Source organism: Durio zibethinus, chromosome 18, assembly GCF_047325235.1.
Source record: "Durio zibethinus cultivar Kanyao isolate XHJ-2024 chromosome 18, ASM4732523v1, whole genome shotgun sequence".
NCBI lineage: Eukaryota > Viridiplantae > Streptophyta > Magnoliopsida > Malvales > Malvaceae > Durio > Durio zibethinus.
In genome coordinates, this window is record NC_143179.1 from 11,575,797 (window position 1) to 11,594,113 (window position 18,317).

Sequence of the window (18,317 nt, forward strand, 5' to 3'; positions counted from 1 at the left end):
AAATGTAGACTGAAATTAATCATGAGCTTTTTTGCAACTTAAAGTAATTGAGATTGTATGTTCCCAAATTGAATGTTGTGCATAACTAGAGGTTCTTTTTTAAGTCTTGCATGGTGATAAAGAGATTGTAAGTGATGATATTCAGATGCTTCAATCTGATCGAACACCGACAAACTTCACAGAAACCAATGACAAATTTTGCAATATACATAAGTTGAAATCTATAGTACCTTCTTTATGCTACAGTAACCACTATGTACTGTTACAGCAATGGTCGAAACAATTGAAGAAACAAATGGAGCAGAACATTGCCTAAAAATAGGCACAAAGGAAAGCAAAAGCAAATGTGCATGCCTTGAGAGATACCTAGGAAGTTCCTTTGGAGAGAGAAAGCAAGGTGAGCATAAATGAGAGGGCGCATAAGCACCTTGTGCCAAGAAGGCCAAATGCTTATATACCAAAAAAAAAAATAGTACGATATAGAAAGGTACAAAATAAATGTTGCATTCAAATTTTTTTTTTATTATGACTTTAACTCTCTTATTTTTTTTGGCCTTTTAGTTACGATTGAATTTAAATTCAAAATTTTCAGCTTTGAAGTCGATTCTACTACTGATGAATTATCTCTTGGACCTCGGTGACCTTCTTACTTTTAATAAAGTAAGAAATTTTGATCTTCAAGATTAAAAACTTGGCAAACCTACTAGGTAATCAATTCATTTAACATTGCCCTAAAATCTGAAATTGGGCTAAAAGGCCCAAATTGTTATTCTACATGAGTTTTCCTATACTTAAAAATTAGGCTTCAAGGCCCATATATATGTTCACCAATTGCCCAATTAAGCCCAAATTAATAAAAAAGAAGGACAAATATAGCCAATTTCTCAATCCAATAGAAAGTCACCTCACTTTGTAACTGGGCAAGAGGCCCATTTTTTTGTCCATTAGAAGCCCAACTTTCAAGCTCAAACTCCATGTTTTAGTCTGAATTGGGCTAAATTGCCCATGTTTCATTCCATAAAAAGCACATCTGGCCCAATAAATCAAACACATTGAATTGGGCTGATAGCCCATATTTCAGGCCATTGAAAGCCCAACTAAGGCCCAATTCATATTCTCTCTCCTCTCCTTCCTGTCACCATTTGGAACCCTCATTCCCCACCTATCTTGCCTTCGCTTCGAAAACGGAGGCAGTAAGCAAAGAATCCCATACCTGAGATTGACAATCTTCAACTCAAAAACCTTAAATTTGAAACCTTAAAACAGACAAAACCCAATGGGGGAAACGAGAAAGCGAGGCCGGAAACCCAAAATCCCTGCACCAACCAACGAAACCATGGACTTCCAGTACACCAATCCTAATGCCGCCGTTACTGCTCAAAATGACGTCTTTATCGCTGCAAACGACGCTGTCTCGACTGCCACGGTCAATAATGACGCCAATAGCCCACCACTGGTTCGACGGGGCCGAGGACGACCGAGGAAGTCTGGCGCTGGGCACACGGAGGAAACGGAGCCGCATGTGGCGGCGTCCCCCGAACGGAGACCTTATCAAAATGTGGGCGTGGTATTGGAGCTGCCACCGCAGCCAGTGGCGAAGTGGGAGAGCGTGGCTGCGAGGGTGGTGCCAGCGATGGATGCGGTGGTGAAAGTGTTTTGTGTTCACACGGAGCCGAATTATTCGCTGCCATGGCAAAGGAAAAGGCAGTACTCTTCAAGTAGTAGTGGGTTTATAATTGGAGGGAAAAGAGTGTTAACAAATGCTCATTCAGTGGAACATTATACACAAGTGAAGTTGAAGAAAAGGGGGTCTGATACTAAGTACTTGGCTACTGTTTTGGCTATTGGGACTGAATGCGATATTGGTAAGAGAAAGTTTTGATTTTTTTAAAGATATTTTTTGGATTTTTTAAAGTATTTTCCCAAGTAGTTGTGTGGGAATTTGATTCTGACAGTATTGGAATGGGTTGAAATGGTATTGGGTTGCTTGTATTGAGTGGGAGGGTAAGGGTATTTAAGGTTGGAGTTTTTATGGATATTCGTTTCGAATGATTAGGAGGCAGATTCCCTCTCCCTTTTGGGTTTAGTGAAGTTTGAGTAATATAATTTTATTCAGTCAAAAGGGAAGCGGGTGAATTATTGATTTTGCTTGCTTTAAAGCAGAGTTAATAGGTCTATGTTCAGAGTAAATTGCAGTGATCTTTAGTTTCAAAGCAGGTATATGTGGAAATAGCTCATCCCAACATGTTTTCTGAATTTATGCTACTGCATTGTTATGAACAGGGACTACTTGTGTTTCTAAGAGAAGCTTGATTAATGTCTGTTGTGAGAAAATGGCTATTGATTAAAGAAGGGAAATGTTTGAGTTGATTGATTAATAAATTCTTGTTTTTGATTGCTGCAGCAATGTTAACAGTTAGTGATGATGAGTTCTGGGAAGGCGTTTCACCTGTTGAGTTTGGAGATTTGCCTGCACTTCAAGATGCCGTAACTGTTGTGGGCTACCCGATTGGAGGTGACACAATCTCTGTTACTAGCGGTGTTGTATCACGTATTGAAATACTCTCATATGTTCATGGCTCAACTGAGCTTTTGGGACTACAGGTTTTGAAATTAGTTCCAGCTTGTAGCAGTTCAACATGTTTGCTTGACGTGCTTATTGACCTCTTGCGGTTGATATTCTTTTGCAGATAGACGCAGCTATAAACTCTGGAAATTCTGGCGGGCCTGCCTTCAATGATAAGGGCAAATGTGTTGGTATTGCATTTCAATCTTTGAAACATGAAGATGTGGAAAATATTGGATATGTCATACCTACACCAGTTATAATGCACTTCATTCAGGATTATGAAAAGAATGGGGCATATACAGGTATTATTCCGAGCAGTACTCATTTTATTTAAAGTTCAGTCGAGTTATCATTCTTGGCTCTCTATTTGCCTGGTCAATTTTGGAATTAGAAAGTGGTTTGATACTTTGATTTCAATTGTATTTCTGTTGTGCTTGAATTCTTACTCATGTACTCTTTGCCATTTCTGTTTCAGGCTTTCCAATCCTTGGTATTGAGTGGCAAAAGATGGAAAATCCTGATTTGCGCGTGGCAATGGGGATGAAACCGGATCAGAAGGGGGTTCGTATTAAGAGAATTGAGCCCACAGCTCTAGAATCTCATCTTCTGAAGCCATCTGATATTATACTTAGTTTTGATGGGGTAAAAGTTGCTAATGATGGAACAGGTAAGCGACTTCTCCCCCCCCATGTTGATAGGATCTCATATCATTGTATTCATTAGAATTTTCACCTGAGTATATGTATGTATGCATGACATACATATGCATATATGCATATTACTTTTATTGCCTTAGTAATTTCTGCATCATCTCAAGACTATCTTGGAGTCAGAATATTTGCCTCTTTCTGGGACTATGACTGCAAATGTTAAATATTGTTTTTATGTTTGGTAAAGATTAGAATGTTTCTGTAGGATGTCTTTCTTAGTGGAGAATGATGATTTAGCTGTGGTTACTAACTCACATGAAAATATGCTATGGAGATATTGTTTAGTTTAATCAGTGAGCCATTTATGAGAGCCGGGTATTAAAAGCAGTGTTTATTCATAGTGGAGAGGTAGTTTTAAGGTCTAATAGGTTTGGTGTCTTATAATGCCTTAGTGGCTTAAAATTTTATTTTGACCTTGAAGAGGAGAGATTTCCTAAGCAATCATGACTCATGATTTTGGCCCAAAAGAATTTAAAAATGAAACCAGAACAAAACCTTCAATGCAAAAAAATCATGAAATATTCATGTGGTCTCTTTTGGTATTCAATTCATATCCCAATTTTATCACGAGTTCTGGAGTTTTGCAGCTTTCTCTACACATGAAAGTTTTTTCAGTTGCTGGTTTAATTGCTTTTTCATTCGCTATGGGCTCTGGATAAGTGATGGTTGTTGCATAATGCTTGACTAACTCACTTGACTACAAAGTTGAAAGTCCACTAGATGACTCTCACATGTTTGATTCCAGTTGTCTGTAAACTTTTAGTTCACTTAAGTATTGTGGCAGATATTGTTCTATGTTTTGTGGGGAAACATTCTCTTGACCTATTCTTTCTCTTTTCTCTTTTTTCCTTGACATGGGGAAAAAGCAGTTCCATTCAGGCATGGGGAGCGCATAGGTTTCAGCTATCTTGTTTCTCAGAAGTATACTGGGGATACTGCATTGGTTAAAGTTCTCCGTGATTCAAAGATACTTGCATATGACATAAAGCTTGCTACCCACAAGAGGCTTATCCCAGCACACGCCAATGGGAAACCTCCTTCTTATTACATTATCGCAGGATTTGTTTTTACAACTGTTACTGTTCCATACTTGCGTTCTGAGGTGTGTAGTGATCTCTCTCTCTCTGTGTTTTCTTTCTCGAACTTGATAGATCAATTATTGGTAATTGTTTAAATGCATAAGGAACTCTTTGTTTTAGTTTTTTGGTTCTTGTCTTTGTTGTGTTATTGGGAAACTTGATTAGATTTTTTTTTATTGGTGCGACAAAGGGCCCCCATTAGTGAGGTTTGAGGTCTGCATTAGTGGAATGATACACCTTTCCTTCTGCTGCCCTAAGGAATTGGAGAGCTGTTTAATCTAGAATTGTCCTAACCATTGCTCAGAATTTGGAAAGAACCTTAACACTAGCTAAACTTTTGGTCTGTCTTGTAAACACACACCCATACATATATATTATTGTTTGTTAAGCTTTACAGAACACTTTGTACATTGCCACATAACCAGAGATTCTTTCCAAATTATGAGCATCCTACAACCCACTTCATTTGTTCATCATCATCCACTGTTGCAAATATGCTGAACTTATCTTCATGAGTGTGGTGAAGACTGGTTATGTGTTTATGATTTGCTTTTCAGTAGTCAAGTTTGCTTACTTCTAACATCCCTGCTTCTCTCATCTACAGTATGGGAAGGATTATGAATTTGATGCGCCAGTCAAACTATTAGATAAGCATCTACATGCAATGGCAGAGTCTATCAATGAACAGCTTGTTGTTGTTTCACAGGTCTCTGTCATTTCTCATGTTTATCCTTTCAAGATATTGTTTATGAATATTAACATGATAAATTTACAGTCTGGTGTAGCAAATGATTAGCTTTTCTTTCTTATTCTTGCATTTTAGACCTTGTTGCTTACAATTTTTTCTTTGTTCTCAGGTGCTTGTAGCTGACATAAATATCGGATATGAGGAAATCGTCAATACTCAGGTCAGGGAGTGTTTCATGACATTGCTGATGATGTAAAGCATATAAAAACTTTAAAGAACACATGTTAAAATTTTCTTTTAATTTCCTTTATCTAGGTTCTTGCTTTCAATGGCAAACCTGTGAAGAATCTAAAGAGCTTAGCTAATATGGTCGATAACTGCAATGATGAATATTTAAGATTTGACCTGGAATATCAACAGGTTCTCTCTCTCTCTCTCTCTCTCACACACACACACACACACACACACACACACACAATACATGTATTTTTGGTTTTGCTGATTCTCAACTTCCGCTGCACAGATAGTAGTGCTACATACCAAGGCTGCAAAGGCTGCAACTTTAGATATCCTAACCACACACTGTATATCATCTGCAATGTCTGATGATCTCAAGACTTGAGAGAAGGTTTAGGGGAACACCAGAAGTTAATCTATGTGATCCTACTTTTGCATGTTTCCTCATGAACATGGTATTGAGATACATTCGCCAATGCAAGTGACAGTCGAGGGACACCACATACTGTTAACTTTTGCCTGTTCATTTTTGGGGGTGTAGTTATGGCTCGGTTGCAGTTCTTGGTTTTAGTTTATATCAGAAGGAAGGAGAGAGATGGCCATTTTTCCTAGACCTGCTCAGGAAAGCATTTTGTACCCTTTTTTGTTCTCTCTTTTTTCTTTACTTCATATAAAAGTTTGATTGTTGTATAATATTAACACTAATCAAATTTAAACTAAGATACTAATTAAATTAGTGAGAACTCTTATAAATCATTTCAGGTTGTACCATCTATTTTCTGTACATAATTTACTTGAGCTTCAATATCTTCATATCAGACAACCCTTTTGCTGGTAGATGGATTTGACATGAGCTGAAATGGGGGAGATTCTAATCCTTCTGCACTGAGAAAATTATCCATCTCGAATGCTCTGACTGCAGATATTTTGCATATATTAATGTGATTCTGCTTTCATAGTCATGTATTTGTTTCTACACCTGTTCATCTTTGTAGCTTTGAAGCAGGGGAACTTTGTGGGGCGATGGCGAATTTATGCCTGTGACATTGCCAGAGTCATCAGCCATCTCTTCTTTTGCTTTTCCCCACATCACTGTGTAAAATCCGATCGATATAATCGTTGCCCCAATGAAACTGCAAAAGTATAAAAGAAATCAGTCGGTTAGCTAAAAAAAAAGCAGTTAAACAAAAGTACACTGCATTGTTTATTACCTCCCAAGGTGGAGAGTATCACCTAGGAACATGACACCCATGGCAACGGCAATAGCAATCGACAATGGCTTAAACATTGCTACAAAAACAGGTCCCTTCAAGCGCAGAGCCCATGTATGGACAGAATTGTTCAAGCATGAACCAAATAGTCCCTGAAAAGAGAATGTAGGCCAAACATTTAGACAGGAAATTTACAGTTTCAGACCATTTAACCATAGTTTACATCTATGGTTGCACTAGTTCTTACTGAGCAAACAACCGAGGCTAAAGATATATCTGGCTTTATTCCCCAAGCACTTGCATTTCTTTCTGTAGCTAAACCAACAATTGCAGCTGTGAAGCTCACACATAAGTTGTAAAAGAAGACTACAGTTAGTTCTGCCGGATACTCCTTCATGATTTGTGTCTGCAAAACATTACGGGATCGATTAATTTCTTCGAATTTCATCAAATGGTACCATTTGATTAATCGTTTGAAAATGTTTGTAATTTATAAACAAACTCTGACCTGAACAATGTACCAGAGTGGAACCAGAATATACTCGGCTGTCAGGAAAATGCCACCAATGACCCAACTAGGATTTGCTGAGTGAAGTCCACCAGAAACCAAATTTGTTTTTGATGAGTCCAGAGGTTGTTGAAGTGACATGGAAGGTGTTGAGGCTATGACTATTGCTGGCCCCTTATAAAGAGTCACCACAAATGCACCTATAATTGATATTATGGTGCCCATGACTTTAGCCTGACTGCTTGTTCTTTTCCAAACTAGCTTTTCCATTCTTTCAAAAAATAAAAGGAAAAATATATATGAAAATTAAAGAAAGAACAGCACTCTAAGATCAGAGAATAGCAGAAGAAGAGCACTTGCCCCACTAAAACCTATGACATTGTTAGCCACCCAACTATCCTGTGGTAATAAAAACTTTTGTTTGCCTTGTTATTCTTATTTTGGCTGTGAAATTATGAGAATTAAGCCTAAAATTTATCAAATTAAGCAAATGTCTATGAAGTCAGATTGTGTTGCGGCCAGAACCTCATCTGTGCTTGCTTCAATCTTAGGCTAAACTCCCAAAAGTACAGAATTTCCATTGGTAAAACTGCAAAAGTCAAGTAGGCAAGTACCATCCAAAAGCAAAATGAAAAGCACCTCACAACCGACAGACATGATCTAATGGACAGAATTAACTGATGAAAATTTATTCTAAACTGTGACCAAAAGGAATGTAACTGCCAGTTCAACTTTATCAGCAACCATTTTTTAGATGAACAATCCATTGAATTTTGTCCACTAAAGGGTGCTTTGGTAATTGAAGGTGGAACAAAAAATTACCTGAAAATGATAGCTAGGATGAAGGTAAAAGCTGGTGTCAGGTTGCTGATTGCAGAAGCAAGAGTAGGAGAACTATAATTGATGCCTGTGAACCCCATGATTTGAGATGAACTCCTGATCCAGTTTCAAAACAATAAAAAAAAAATTGATCATCAATAGAAAAACAAAAACAAAAACAAAATTTCCTGTGAAATGAAACAAAATCATTAAGGATAACTCTGCTAGAATCGTGGTTTCTTATTCTTCAAATCATCAGATCTGCAGGAATCAAACAAAGTTACCCTATAAGCCCAAGAAGTCCAATTTTGCATAATATAAGGAAGCTGAGTGGAGGAAGCACTCTTGATCTGCAAGAAAACTAAAGAGAAACAAATCAGAAATGAAAACTAAAGAGTGTAGGCTGACAGACAAGGTGAGAAAGGAATGACCTGTAGGAGAAGAAAGGAGCAGGAAGGAGAACAAGAGCAGCTATGGCATAAGCATAGACCACAAAAACATGGTAGCTCATGCCCCTCAAAGTAGCTGCTTTAAAAAGTGTGTTTAGCCCCACGTTTACACACTCCATTGTCACCAGAGCTGTGAATGGCAGAACATCCATGTAACAATAACTCCATCTCCACACCATTTTTTCTTCCTCTCAAATTCTCTCAGAACAAACAAAAATTAACAACCCAGAAAGACACTACATTTGAAGGTTTTGTCAAATTGTAAGGTACTGTTATTGATGAGGGGTGACTGGAAAAATAGTTTTGATATTTGGGAATTGCTTCCTATGTCCTATAATTATTGGTCCCTTATGTTTTGTGTTTTGACAGTGCAATACTCAAGCCTAAGTTATTGTAGCCTAATCAATGGTCTACTATCATTGGTTAAAAAAAATTTAAAGAAAAAGAAAATAAAAAGAAAATTTATCGATAGTTTTTGTAATGGTTTTATCTAACGACAAAAAAGAGAGAAAAAACTTAAAAAAAAACACGAGAAGAAGAAGAGAGGAAGAGATAAGGAAAATCAATAATAGAAATCACTTATTAAAGTAATATTTTGCTTAAAACTTTTAAAATTTTCATGTTTTATACAATTTTTTATAAATCTCATTCTAACTTTTTATGTTTTTTCAACTTTAAAAATATTTTGACGATTTTTCGATGACAATCCAGTAAAATTGTGGGTAGCAATAAAAAGGTCTTTTCAAGAAATTTTCAATAGTACATGTGACATTTCATTTAGTTGAGCAATTTAAGAGAATTTAGCATTTGAAATTTCAAAATTTTAGATTTTTGACAATTACAAACGTCTAATTTTGAATAATTAGAACTCCTTATTTCGATAGCCAATTTAGTCAAACTTTAGATGCTTTTGATAGTACAAAATGTGAACATCTACTGGTATAATTAGTTTGTTCAGATGATTTATAAGCTAAGAGAATTAAAGCTACAAAATAGATTTCATGAATCTGAAACTTAAAAAATCTGTGCTATTTGTGATAATTTGTCAAGTTTTAACCTTTGAAACTTAGGCTTCTAGAGATTATTTTTGCCAAAACAAAATTCTAGGTTGTATTATTACATCCCTACTTTAAATTCGTGGTTCCCTTTGTCATTAGAAACTGTAGGATAGTTGTGCTTTTGTGGCTCAAAATGAGCTAAATGATCACAAAATATGAAATTTTTAGAATTTAAAAATTTTTGTTTTTAATTATTTTTAAAATTATTTTCAGCCAATATTTGATGTTTTTAGTTATAAATTACTTGAATTTTAGTTATATTATTTTTAATAAATTTTTACTTATTTTAATATATTTTTATTGTGTTAATTCTATGTTATTAGTATTGTTAAAGGGTTATTAAATTATATTCAGATTTACAAAAAAATGATCACTATTAAATGTTAAAAATTAAATATTTGTAAAAATTTATATTGTTACTAAATTTTGTCTTTCAATCCTTAATTTCATATTTATACTCAATTTTAGATATTTTGTTATATTAAAAGAAAATATTTTATATGCTAAAAGAAAATACTTCTAAATAGTTTCGAATTGTCGAAAAGGTTGCCACACAACCTAATTTTTTTAGGATGACCTACGGAAGGTTTTCCTTGTTACATTTTGATTTTTGAATATTTCTAAAATGATTAGGATACTAGGAGAATTGAGTGATTTGCTGCTTAAATTTCGATTTAATGCACAATGTAAGTGACTTGATATTCTTTCGGTTTTTATATTTCTAAAAATCAGCTTCAAGATGTTTAAAGTTGATATACATAATAATATATTATTTTGTCAATTTATTTTGTAAATCGGGTTAAGCATGCAACATATATATATATATATAATTTTTTTTGTTTGAGTTTGGAATATGGTCTGATATCATTTTGATTTTCAAATATAGTTTTGTAATAATAGATTTATATATCTATCATTTGTTTGATTAAGAAATTTTGTCAATTTATTTTGTAAATCGGGTTAAGCATGTAACATGTATATATGATTTTTTTTGTTTGAGTTTGGAATATGGTCTGATATCATTTTGATTTTCAAATATAGTTTTGTAATAATATATTTATATATCTATCATTTGTCTGATTAAGAAATTTTTCTTTGGAATGATTATGAAATTTATTTTGTATGGACTATGTTTTGAGAAAATTTATAAATAATGAATTTGTATATGTTGGCTAATTTAAAAATATATTATGAGTTTTGTTTCATAGTATGACTATGTTCTGACCTTGCTAATGGAGGTTAATTATTGACCACGTTGACATATATTTGGTGATATCGATATCGGTTTCGAATTGTACCACTGGTTGAGAATAGTAGTTTTTATTCATTGTGCCATTAGTGATATACTTCTGTTCCATTACACTAAAAATGTTACTATGATTTTTGTTCTGTCCCATTGCACTAATAGGTTAATTATGATTATCAGTACAATGATCTATTTGCTTCTGATATGTTTCTATCCAATTGTATTAGAGGAAAAATTCTGATTTTGATATATGTCACGAGGATTAAGTGTGATCGTAATATGTTACAAGAGGCTAAATAAATTTATAATTTTGTGATATTTAATTCTATTTTTGTGATATGAGAATTTGATTTAGAGAATATGTTTTTGAATACAAGATTACCCAAAATATTTTTGAATCATTTAGTTAATATTTAGACTTAAATGTTTTGTAGCATGCTTAATCTAATTGAGGGAATGTTAGTTACTTACTGAGTTATTGTACTCATTTCTTTAATTTTCTTTACTTTTTTTAGTTTTCGATGTTTGTATCTTGGGAGGCTTAATCTCGACAACTATTTGAATTAGCAAGATTAGCATCTGTTTTTAGCTTGGTATAGTTTTCAAGTGAAAATTTTATTACTGATTCTAAAAGATTTGCTAGTAAAAATTTTAGTATATTCAACCAACTTGTAAAGGATATAATTTTGTAGACTTAAGATTTTGTAAAATATTATTTTGGAGATTATTAGAGATTTTGATTTAATTTGATATTTGTTGCCTTACAAGCTTGTGAGATTCATCTTATGAGTATGGGACGTTGTTAAGTCTTATATCTTCGAATTTGAGTGTGATAGACAAACAAAAGAAAAGAGTGGAGATAAATCTTTTTTTTTTTTTGTTATTGCATTGTTGGAAGGGCATTTTTTATTGTGATTAAGGTTTTTTTTTTTTTTCATTATATCAATCTAATGCATTAAAAATTTTAATTTTGTAAGTATTTGTTACAAGAACCAAATCTTGATTAATAAAAAATTAAACTTTATTTTAATCAACAAGTTAATTTTTGTGGTTAGAATTAGATATGATGATTCGTATATTCAAATTATGTAAAATATTTAAATTCATGTATTTATATTATATTTTATACAAAAATTACATATCATAATTCATGTTTACATAAAAATATAAAATATATACTTTTTTATTTTGTTAAACTCATATATAATTATTACTAAAATTTTAAATTGTGTCATCTTCATATCATATTTTCATATTATATCGTGTCGTTTTTAATTATTAGATCGAATTAAAATGATTATATATAATGGTGTTATTGCTGGTGTTATATATATATATATTATTGATTTGTAATAGGAATAATAGTTGGGTTTATGGTGTGAAAAGTATCTTTTCCTTCATCAAATAATTTTGGCTCATTTTTCATCATCTGACATGATCATACCTAATAAAAATATTTAATGTCATAATGTCCAAAGAAAGATTATGATATTGTGCTTATCCTCTATGCCATCTCTTATTTAAACCTCTATGATTGCATATATTTTATGGCACACATTAGAGTGACTTTGCACTACCAAATACAATTTCTTAAAAGTTGATGTTGATTTGCATCCGTAAGCAAACATGTCTTTGCTTTATTTTTGTATATTAATATATAAAAAATTGAATGAATTAATTTCAAATCAGATGAGATCATATGAATACAATGATTATACATTCCAAAATCGTATATAAGATTATATACAATTGCCTTTTTAATTTCATTGATGAATAATTTTTTATGATATTTCACGAATTATTTGTTTTACGTTTTTGTAATAATTAATAAAATTTTGAATGAAATAATTTCAAATAGAATATGATCATAAGAATATGATGGACAACTGGTGTTCGCCATCACATATAATGTAGTAACATTTACTCACTAGTCCATGATTTAGTTACCATCACTTGCTTTTTTTTAGCCATTTCCTGCCTAATAAGAATTAGTGGTGGTTAGTTAGAAAGGTAATAAAGAAAAGGCAGTTGCTAAGTTTATACTTAAAAGACAAAATATTGATATTTCAATGATGAAGACAACTATAGTATATGATTTAAGGTATTTTTAAGCTTTATATAAATCTAAACTAATCTTGAATAATTTTTAAAAATACATTTTATTTATCAATTTTTTATATTTCAAATTACGATTGAGATCGAACTTAATACTATCGATTAAGTACTTTTTTTTTTTTTTTTATTTCAACTCGTCAATGCTCTTTCCATAAAATCGAATTTATTGACCTCAACCTAAGATTATATAGTCTTCAGATAAAGAGAATGTGCAATCCAACGGGGGCAGCTGTCAGGTACCGGATCGCAAACGCAAAGAAAAAGCATCCAAAGCAACCCTAAACTTTGTTTAAAGGGACACTTTGCCCTTCATATTCAGAGTCAATACATCCATTTTTTTCCCTTCTAGACTGGGAACGTGTCATCCACACTCCCTTTGAATAAGACACCTGCACGAACCACAAAGTCAAAAATGCGAAAGGAGCAGTTGCTTGCTTCTCCTTCCTTCGTCCTTTAACTCATTATTTTTAAACGTTTATTTATATTTATATCCAAGCTCTAGTTTGATAATCTTTTGTTGTCCTCCAAAGCTAGAGTTTGTCATGTGCCCTTCTTTGCATATGCATGCTTTGTTAATAGTTTTATAGTTTAGATATCACATCAGTTTGTTCTTTCATGAATCTGATAATTAATGTGAAATAAATATTTATCTTTAGTTTGTTTTCCTCCAAATATGAAACAAGTTCACAGATTAAGGCAGACATAGATAAGCAAATAAATCATAGACATATATATTCTTAAACCATTGGACTATGGATTAAGATAATTTCCCCCATGGAAAACTTGAAGCACCAAGAAGGAAGAAACCTGAAAGTGATGGCAATGACAAAGGTAATGCGGAGACTCACATATAATTGAGATATTATCCATCTTAATGCAAAAGTCTTACATGGTAAAGTTTCAAATTTCAATTGATGGAGATGAGTTCATCATCTGTTTTTTCCCCTAGTCAAGCTAGTTAACTACTTTGTTTCATTAGTGAAGGAATCAAAGTAATATTCAGCAAAAAATAACCAAGGTAACATGGAGGTTTTGAATTTTAAGTGGATAGATTGTATATAAAAATCTTACCACACTTTTCCAAGGAGTTGACAAGTCCCCTTGTATGAAATATGAGTAGTACCAAATTTGTTTTACCAAACTTAATGGAAAACAAAGGATCAGATTCTGCTAATCTTGAACCATGAATTCATCTAAAGGACAACTCCAAAGTTTACTGCACTGGGTTTTGCAGGAAAAGTCAAATATGTGACCTCTTTCTGTCTCTCTGATGTTTCATTATACAGTATGAAAAATTTACAACTCACTAGACTCTGATTAGGACACATATGAGAAGCTTAATAATTACTAGTATAAGACTGCATTTGTTATGTGGAATATAATTTGGTGGTCCTTCTTAAACGCAGGGAAATTATAATATAGAAAGGACGAACATTGATTAACAAAATTAACATGAATAAATTTTTTCAAACAAAAGGACAATACATCATTGTCTGTCACGGGTTTGGAATTTAAGCCTAACACATTGCATGGTCTTAGACAGGATCTTTCGTCTAAGTATGTTTAAACACCTGCCACATCATCTTCCTTTGATAGGTGCCATTACTTGGTTAAATAAATGAGGTTATCAATCCTTCATTCTCAGCACTTGTTAAAGCACGGAAATCTTGATTGTCTGATAAAAAGGTGATCATTCTCTGTTACTTACAAGTACTCTATGTCTATGTTTGATATTTCAACCAAAAAGATAACCAAAAGCACATACTATACAGTTTCCAATATAACTTCCCAAACCTTCTATTTGATGATTGAGGAAACATTGAACCTGCTATAATTTTTGTAGATAATCTTTGTGCTATATATCTTCCACTTTATGGCTTTGCAACAAAGGGGCTTTATCATTGGATAAGCGCCCCAAACTACCTAAGGCAGTGTCATCATCAATCCTTTCTTCTTCATTTGCTTTTCCCCATATTACAGCATAAAATCCCATGGATAAGATAATTGCTCCTATCACACTGCAAAATTAAGATGTCAGGCTTATCGATGATTTAAAAACAGTGACTAACTAAAGATTTGCCGAACCCAAAGCTTAGCTCAAATGGTTCATACGGTCATTCTTAAGAGATGGCATCCAGTAGGTTTGTCGTTCAAATTCATTGATAGTAGATAAAATATGAAGAGAAAGCTTAGTACCTTCCAAGATGCAGAGTATCACCAAGGAATATGGCACTCATAAAAGCAGCTATGGCAATTGACAGAGGCTTGAAAATTACAACATAAACAGGCCCCTTCAAGTGAAGACCCCATATGTGCACAGAAGAGCTAAAGGATGAAAATACTCCCTAGACAGATATAGAGAAACTTGCATTTAGATATTGCCCTACTGCCTGCTTTCGAATTGTAGTTGATCAGGAAATTCTTACTGAGTATAGGACTGTAACAACTGCTATGCTTTGTGTTAGTCTCCAAGAACTCAACTTTGATTCTGCTATCAAGGAAACTGGTGTAGCTATAAATGTGGCACACAAGTTGTAAAAGAAAGCCACAGTCAACTCTTGTGGGTATATCTCCATGACTTGGGTCTGTAAAATGCAAAATACTTCAAATTAGTTAAATTTGAGAGGAAACAAGCTTCTTCTGAAAATATCATTTTTACCTGAATAATGTACCAGAATGAATAAAGAAGATAGGCAACTGCAATTAGGACCCCACCGATAACCCAGTTTGATTGTGCTGATGACTCTGGAGGCCATTGAAGTAAAACAGATGATGATGATGATGATGATGATGTCAAAGGCGAGGAGGAAAAAACTTTGGGGCCCTTGTAGAGAACTACTACTAGTGCACCTGATATTGACACTATGGTGCCCATGATTTTAGCTTGAGTGGTTGAGCTTCTCAATGCTACTTTTTCCATCCTTTTGATTATTGTTTGGTATCCAAGAAAGGGTGAAGAAAAAGATTTAGGATGTTTAAACATGGACCGTATCAAATCCTGTAAATGGTCACTCCCACAGCACTCAGAAAATTGAAAATTTTCTATTTGATATTGACATGCACTAAAGGTTTCTTTTATAATTTCCCACTAAATCATTTCCTTTTGTTTTTTTTATCCATTCTTTTTTCTGACAATCTTCTTTATGAACATCATTTTCTTCACATGGTGGAGTCCATCTGTGGCTCTTGGTGAATAAATTAAAAACGCAAAAACAACAGGAGCATTTTAATTGATAATTACTGTGATTTCTATACTTTCCATTGCAAGGTTGTATGAAGTTGAACTCCATATTTTCCATTATGCTAGATAAAACTGTACTCAATAGACACACAGTCTTTTGGTAGAATAGTGGACTCTTAGTTCTAATGATCAAGTTCAATCGGCCTCAAATGAGAAAAAAAGAAACTGTACAAACATGGAAAAATCAACACCTGAGAGATCAAAGAAGAAAGAAAACCTGAAAAGGATAGCAAGTATGAAGGTAAAAGCTGGTGAGAGGTTGCCGACCGCTGAGGCAAGAGTTGGAGAGCTATATTCTATGCCTTTATATGTACATATTTGAGCTGAAAACCTGTCTCCAAAAGATAAACAATCTTGGCTTTTATGGTAACTATCTTCTACGTGTTTTTCAATCATCAAAAAACATGAACACATCAGTATATCACATATGAATAAGAAAACAATTGCAGCTATGGCTTAACTTTCAATACCCAATAAGGCCAAGGAGGCATATTCTCGAGATCAGATGGAACTTCAATGGTGGAAGCACTGCTCTACTGCATACATCAAAAGCAAACAAAGATATAATTATTATTACAGATTTTAGATGGAATTTGGGAGAGCATGAACATATGGAAACTAGATCATGATCATAATCAAAACAAAGAAGACTACAAAACCTGTAAAAGATGAAGGGCAAAGGGAGGAGAACAAGGGTCGCAATAGCATAAGAATAGGTGATGAAGATATAGTAGCTCATCCCCTTGGAAGTTGCAGCTTTAAACAAGATGTTGACTCCTACGTTTCCACATTCTACTGCAACCATGGCTGTGAATGGCAAGACCTCTTTGTAGCAATACCTTCTTGCCATCTCCTCTCTTTCTCTGATTTATGGAGTAATAGCATCTAACATTGCACTAGTTTGTATATAGAAAACATCTATCCCCCACCTCCAAAATACCTGTAAAAGGAAATTATTTATATTTATATATATATATTTTTTGAGGCTGTTTCAATTTGAATTCTGAAGAACTAAAAATCTATTACTCTTATGAACATTCAATGCCACTATTGGTGGAAACAAATAATAATTGTTTCTTCCTTAGTGAAGCAAAATCTTTGATGATATCATAATATATCTGTTTTATAATTTTGCGGGCCTTCTTAAGCCAAAGAAGAAATATAATTGAGATTAAGTTTTGCAATTCTTAAATAAGAGGACAATATAGAGGACAATATTCTATCATTTTCAAACAAGGTGCCATTGTTTTAATTAACTAGCTTGATTATGAGATTCTTATATAAATATATATGTATATATATATATATATATATCCATCACTATCAATTCATGTAATGCAAATATTAATTCTTTTGTCAAAATAATCAATTGATACGAAATCTATTAAAGCCCTGAAATTTCAAATTGTCTGGTAAAATGGTGATAATTTTTGTGTTACTTACAAGCAAAAGGAAAGCAAATAGATACAGCCCAGCTGTTAAGATCAATGCTAGATTGACACTACAACATTCAGATTGAACCATGCTTGTCAAATTGTGATTATTGAAGGAATTAATGGCCAATAAAATAAATAGTACAAAATGGATATTTTATCCTCCACTTGTCATTTTCTCTTGTTTATTGTATCTATATACTTTATTTTGGTCATCTTCCTTGAGCAGATCTTTTCTTAGTATGTTTTCCTTCAATAAAGAAGGCATAGCAATCAACAGGAACATTTTAGTCAATGGATTATATACATGAAAGATGAGAATTTTCTCCTGTATGAATTGGTGATTAACACTTTTCAATTAATGGAGAGACAGTGTGTTGTTCTTTATTAAAGATACAAAATGGAATACATGAATTGCAGAAAATGAAAAACCAGGGAAGAAGGAAGAAATTAACCTGAACAAGACAGCAAGTAAGATGGTAAATGCTGGTGTGAGGTTGCTGATGGCTGAAGCAAGAGTTGGAGAGCCAAGTTCTATGCCTTTTGTTTGAGCATATTAGACCTGAATACCTGTCTTCAAACGATGAACAAACCATGGGTTTTTTTTCTTTCTTGCTGTCAATCGCTAGAAAATAATAGTTCATGTACATCAAATGAATTGAAAGAAACAGAAATTCATAAATATACCCTAGAATTCCAGGAAGGCAAATTCTAGAGATGAGAGGGAACTTCTGTTAGAAAAACGGGATTCAGCCTCATGTAAGTGGTTTTGGACCAAGTAAAGGTCATGAGCCTTGATCTTTCATTTTACACAGAGCCTTAGCTACTTAATAAAAAAGAGGTGGGATTGTTTTAAGTGTGTGTCGAAAACCAAGTAAAAAAAAAAAGAAAAGCTAGAAAAAACAGAAAGAAAAAAAGAGAAAGGAGAGTTGGTTGAACGAAAATCGATCCGTG

The 18,317-nt window shown here is 33.4% G+C and overlaps 3 protein-coding genes across 6 annotated transcripts; 1 reads left to right on the plus strand and 2 right to left on the minus strand.

Annotated features, from left to right (window-relative positions):
• The first annotated feature begins 1,155 nt into the window (after positions 1-1,155).
• On the plus strand, positions 1,156-6,054 carry LOC111291939 (protease Do-like 9). The gene is made up of 9 exons (XM_089747554.1): positions 1,156-1,865; positions 2,405-2,604; positions 2,691-2,871; positions 3,045-3,236; positions 4,149-4,381; positions 4,963-5,064; positions 5,216-5,266; positions 5,362-5,466; positions 5,570-6,054. Exons 1-9 carry the CDS (start codon positions 1,277-1,279, stop codon positions 5,666-5,668), a joined length of 1,752 nt encoding a protein of 583 aa, XP_089603680.1. The 5' UTR covers positions 1,156-1,276; the 3' UTR covers positions 5,669-6,054.
• Positions 6,009-8,640, minus strand: LOC111291940 (WAT1-related protein At3g28050-like). The gene is made up of 7 exons (XM_022884076.2): positions 8,253-8,640; positions 8,106-8,171; positions 7,825-7,938; positions 7,003-7,273; positions 6,742-6,900; positions 6,495-6,646; positions 6,009-6,416 (listed from the first exon to the last, which is right to left on the minus strand). The coding sequence occupies exons 1-7, from the start codon at positions 8,447-8,449 to the stop codon at positions 6,257-6,259; spliced, it is 1,119 nt and encodes a 372-aa protein (XP_022739811.2). The 5' UTR covers positions 8,450-8,640; the 3' UTR covers positions 6,009-6,256.
• Positions 8,641-14,127: 5,487 nt separating this feature from the next.
• LOC111300526 (WAT1-related protein At4g15540-like) lies at positions 14,128-17,925 on the minus strand. Of its 4 annotated transcripts, none has more exons than XM_089747555.1 (8): positions 17,819-17,925; positions 16,590-16,870; positions 16,401-16,466; positions 16,148-16,261; positions 15,349-15,610; positions 15,116-15,274; positions 14,886-15,034; positions 14,128-14,707 (listed from the first exon to the last, which is right to left on the minus strand). In XM_089747555.1, the coding sequence occupies exons 2-8, from the start codon at positions 16,778-16,780 to the stop codon at positions 14,545-14,547; spliced, it is 1,104 nt and encodes a 367-aa protein (XP_089603681.1). In that variant the 5' UTR covers positions 16,781-16,870; positions 17,819-17,925; the 3' UTR covers positions 14,128-14,544. The 4 variants fall into 4 exon arrangements, with proteins under 4 accessions (XP_089603681.1, XP_089603682.1, XP_089603683.1 ...); XM_089747556.1 differs by lacking the exon at positions 17,819-17,925 and adding an exon at positions 16,957-17,069; XM_089747557.1 differs by lacking the exon at positions 17,819-17,925 and having other exon boundaries at positions 15,349-15,434; positions 15,540-15,610; positions 16,590-17,055.
• Positions 17,926-18,317: the final 392 nt, after the last annotated feature.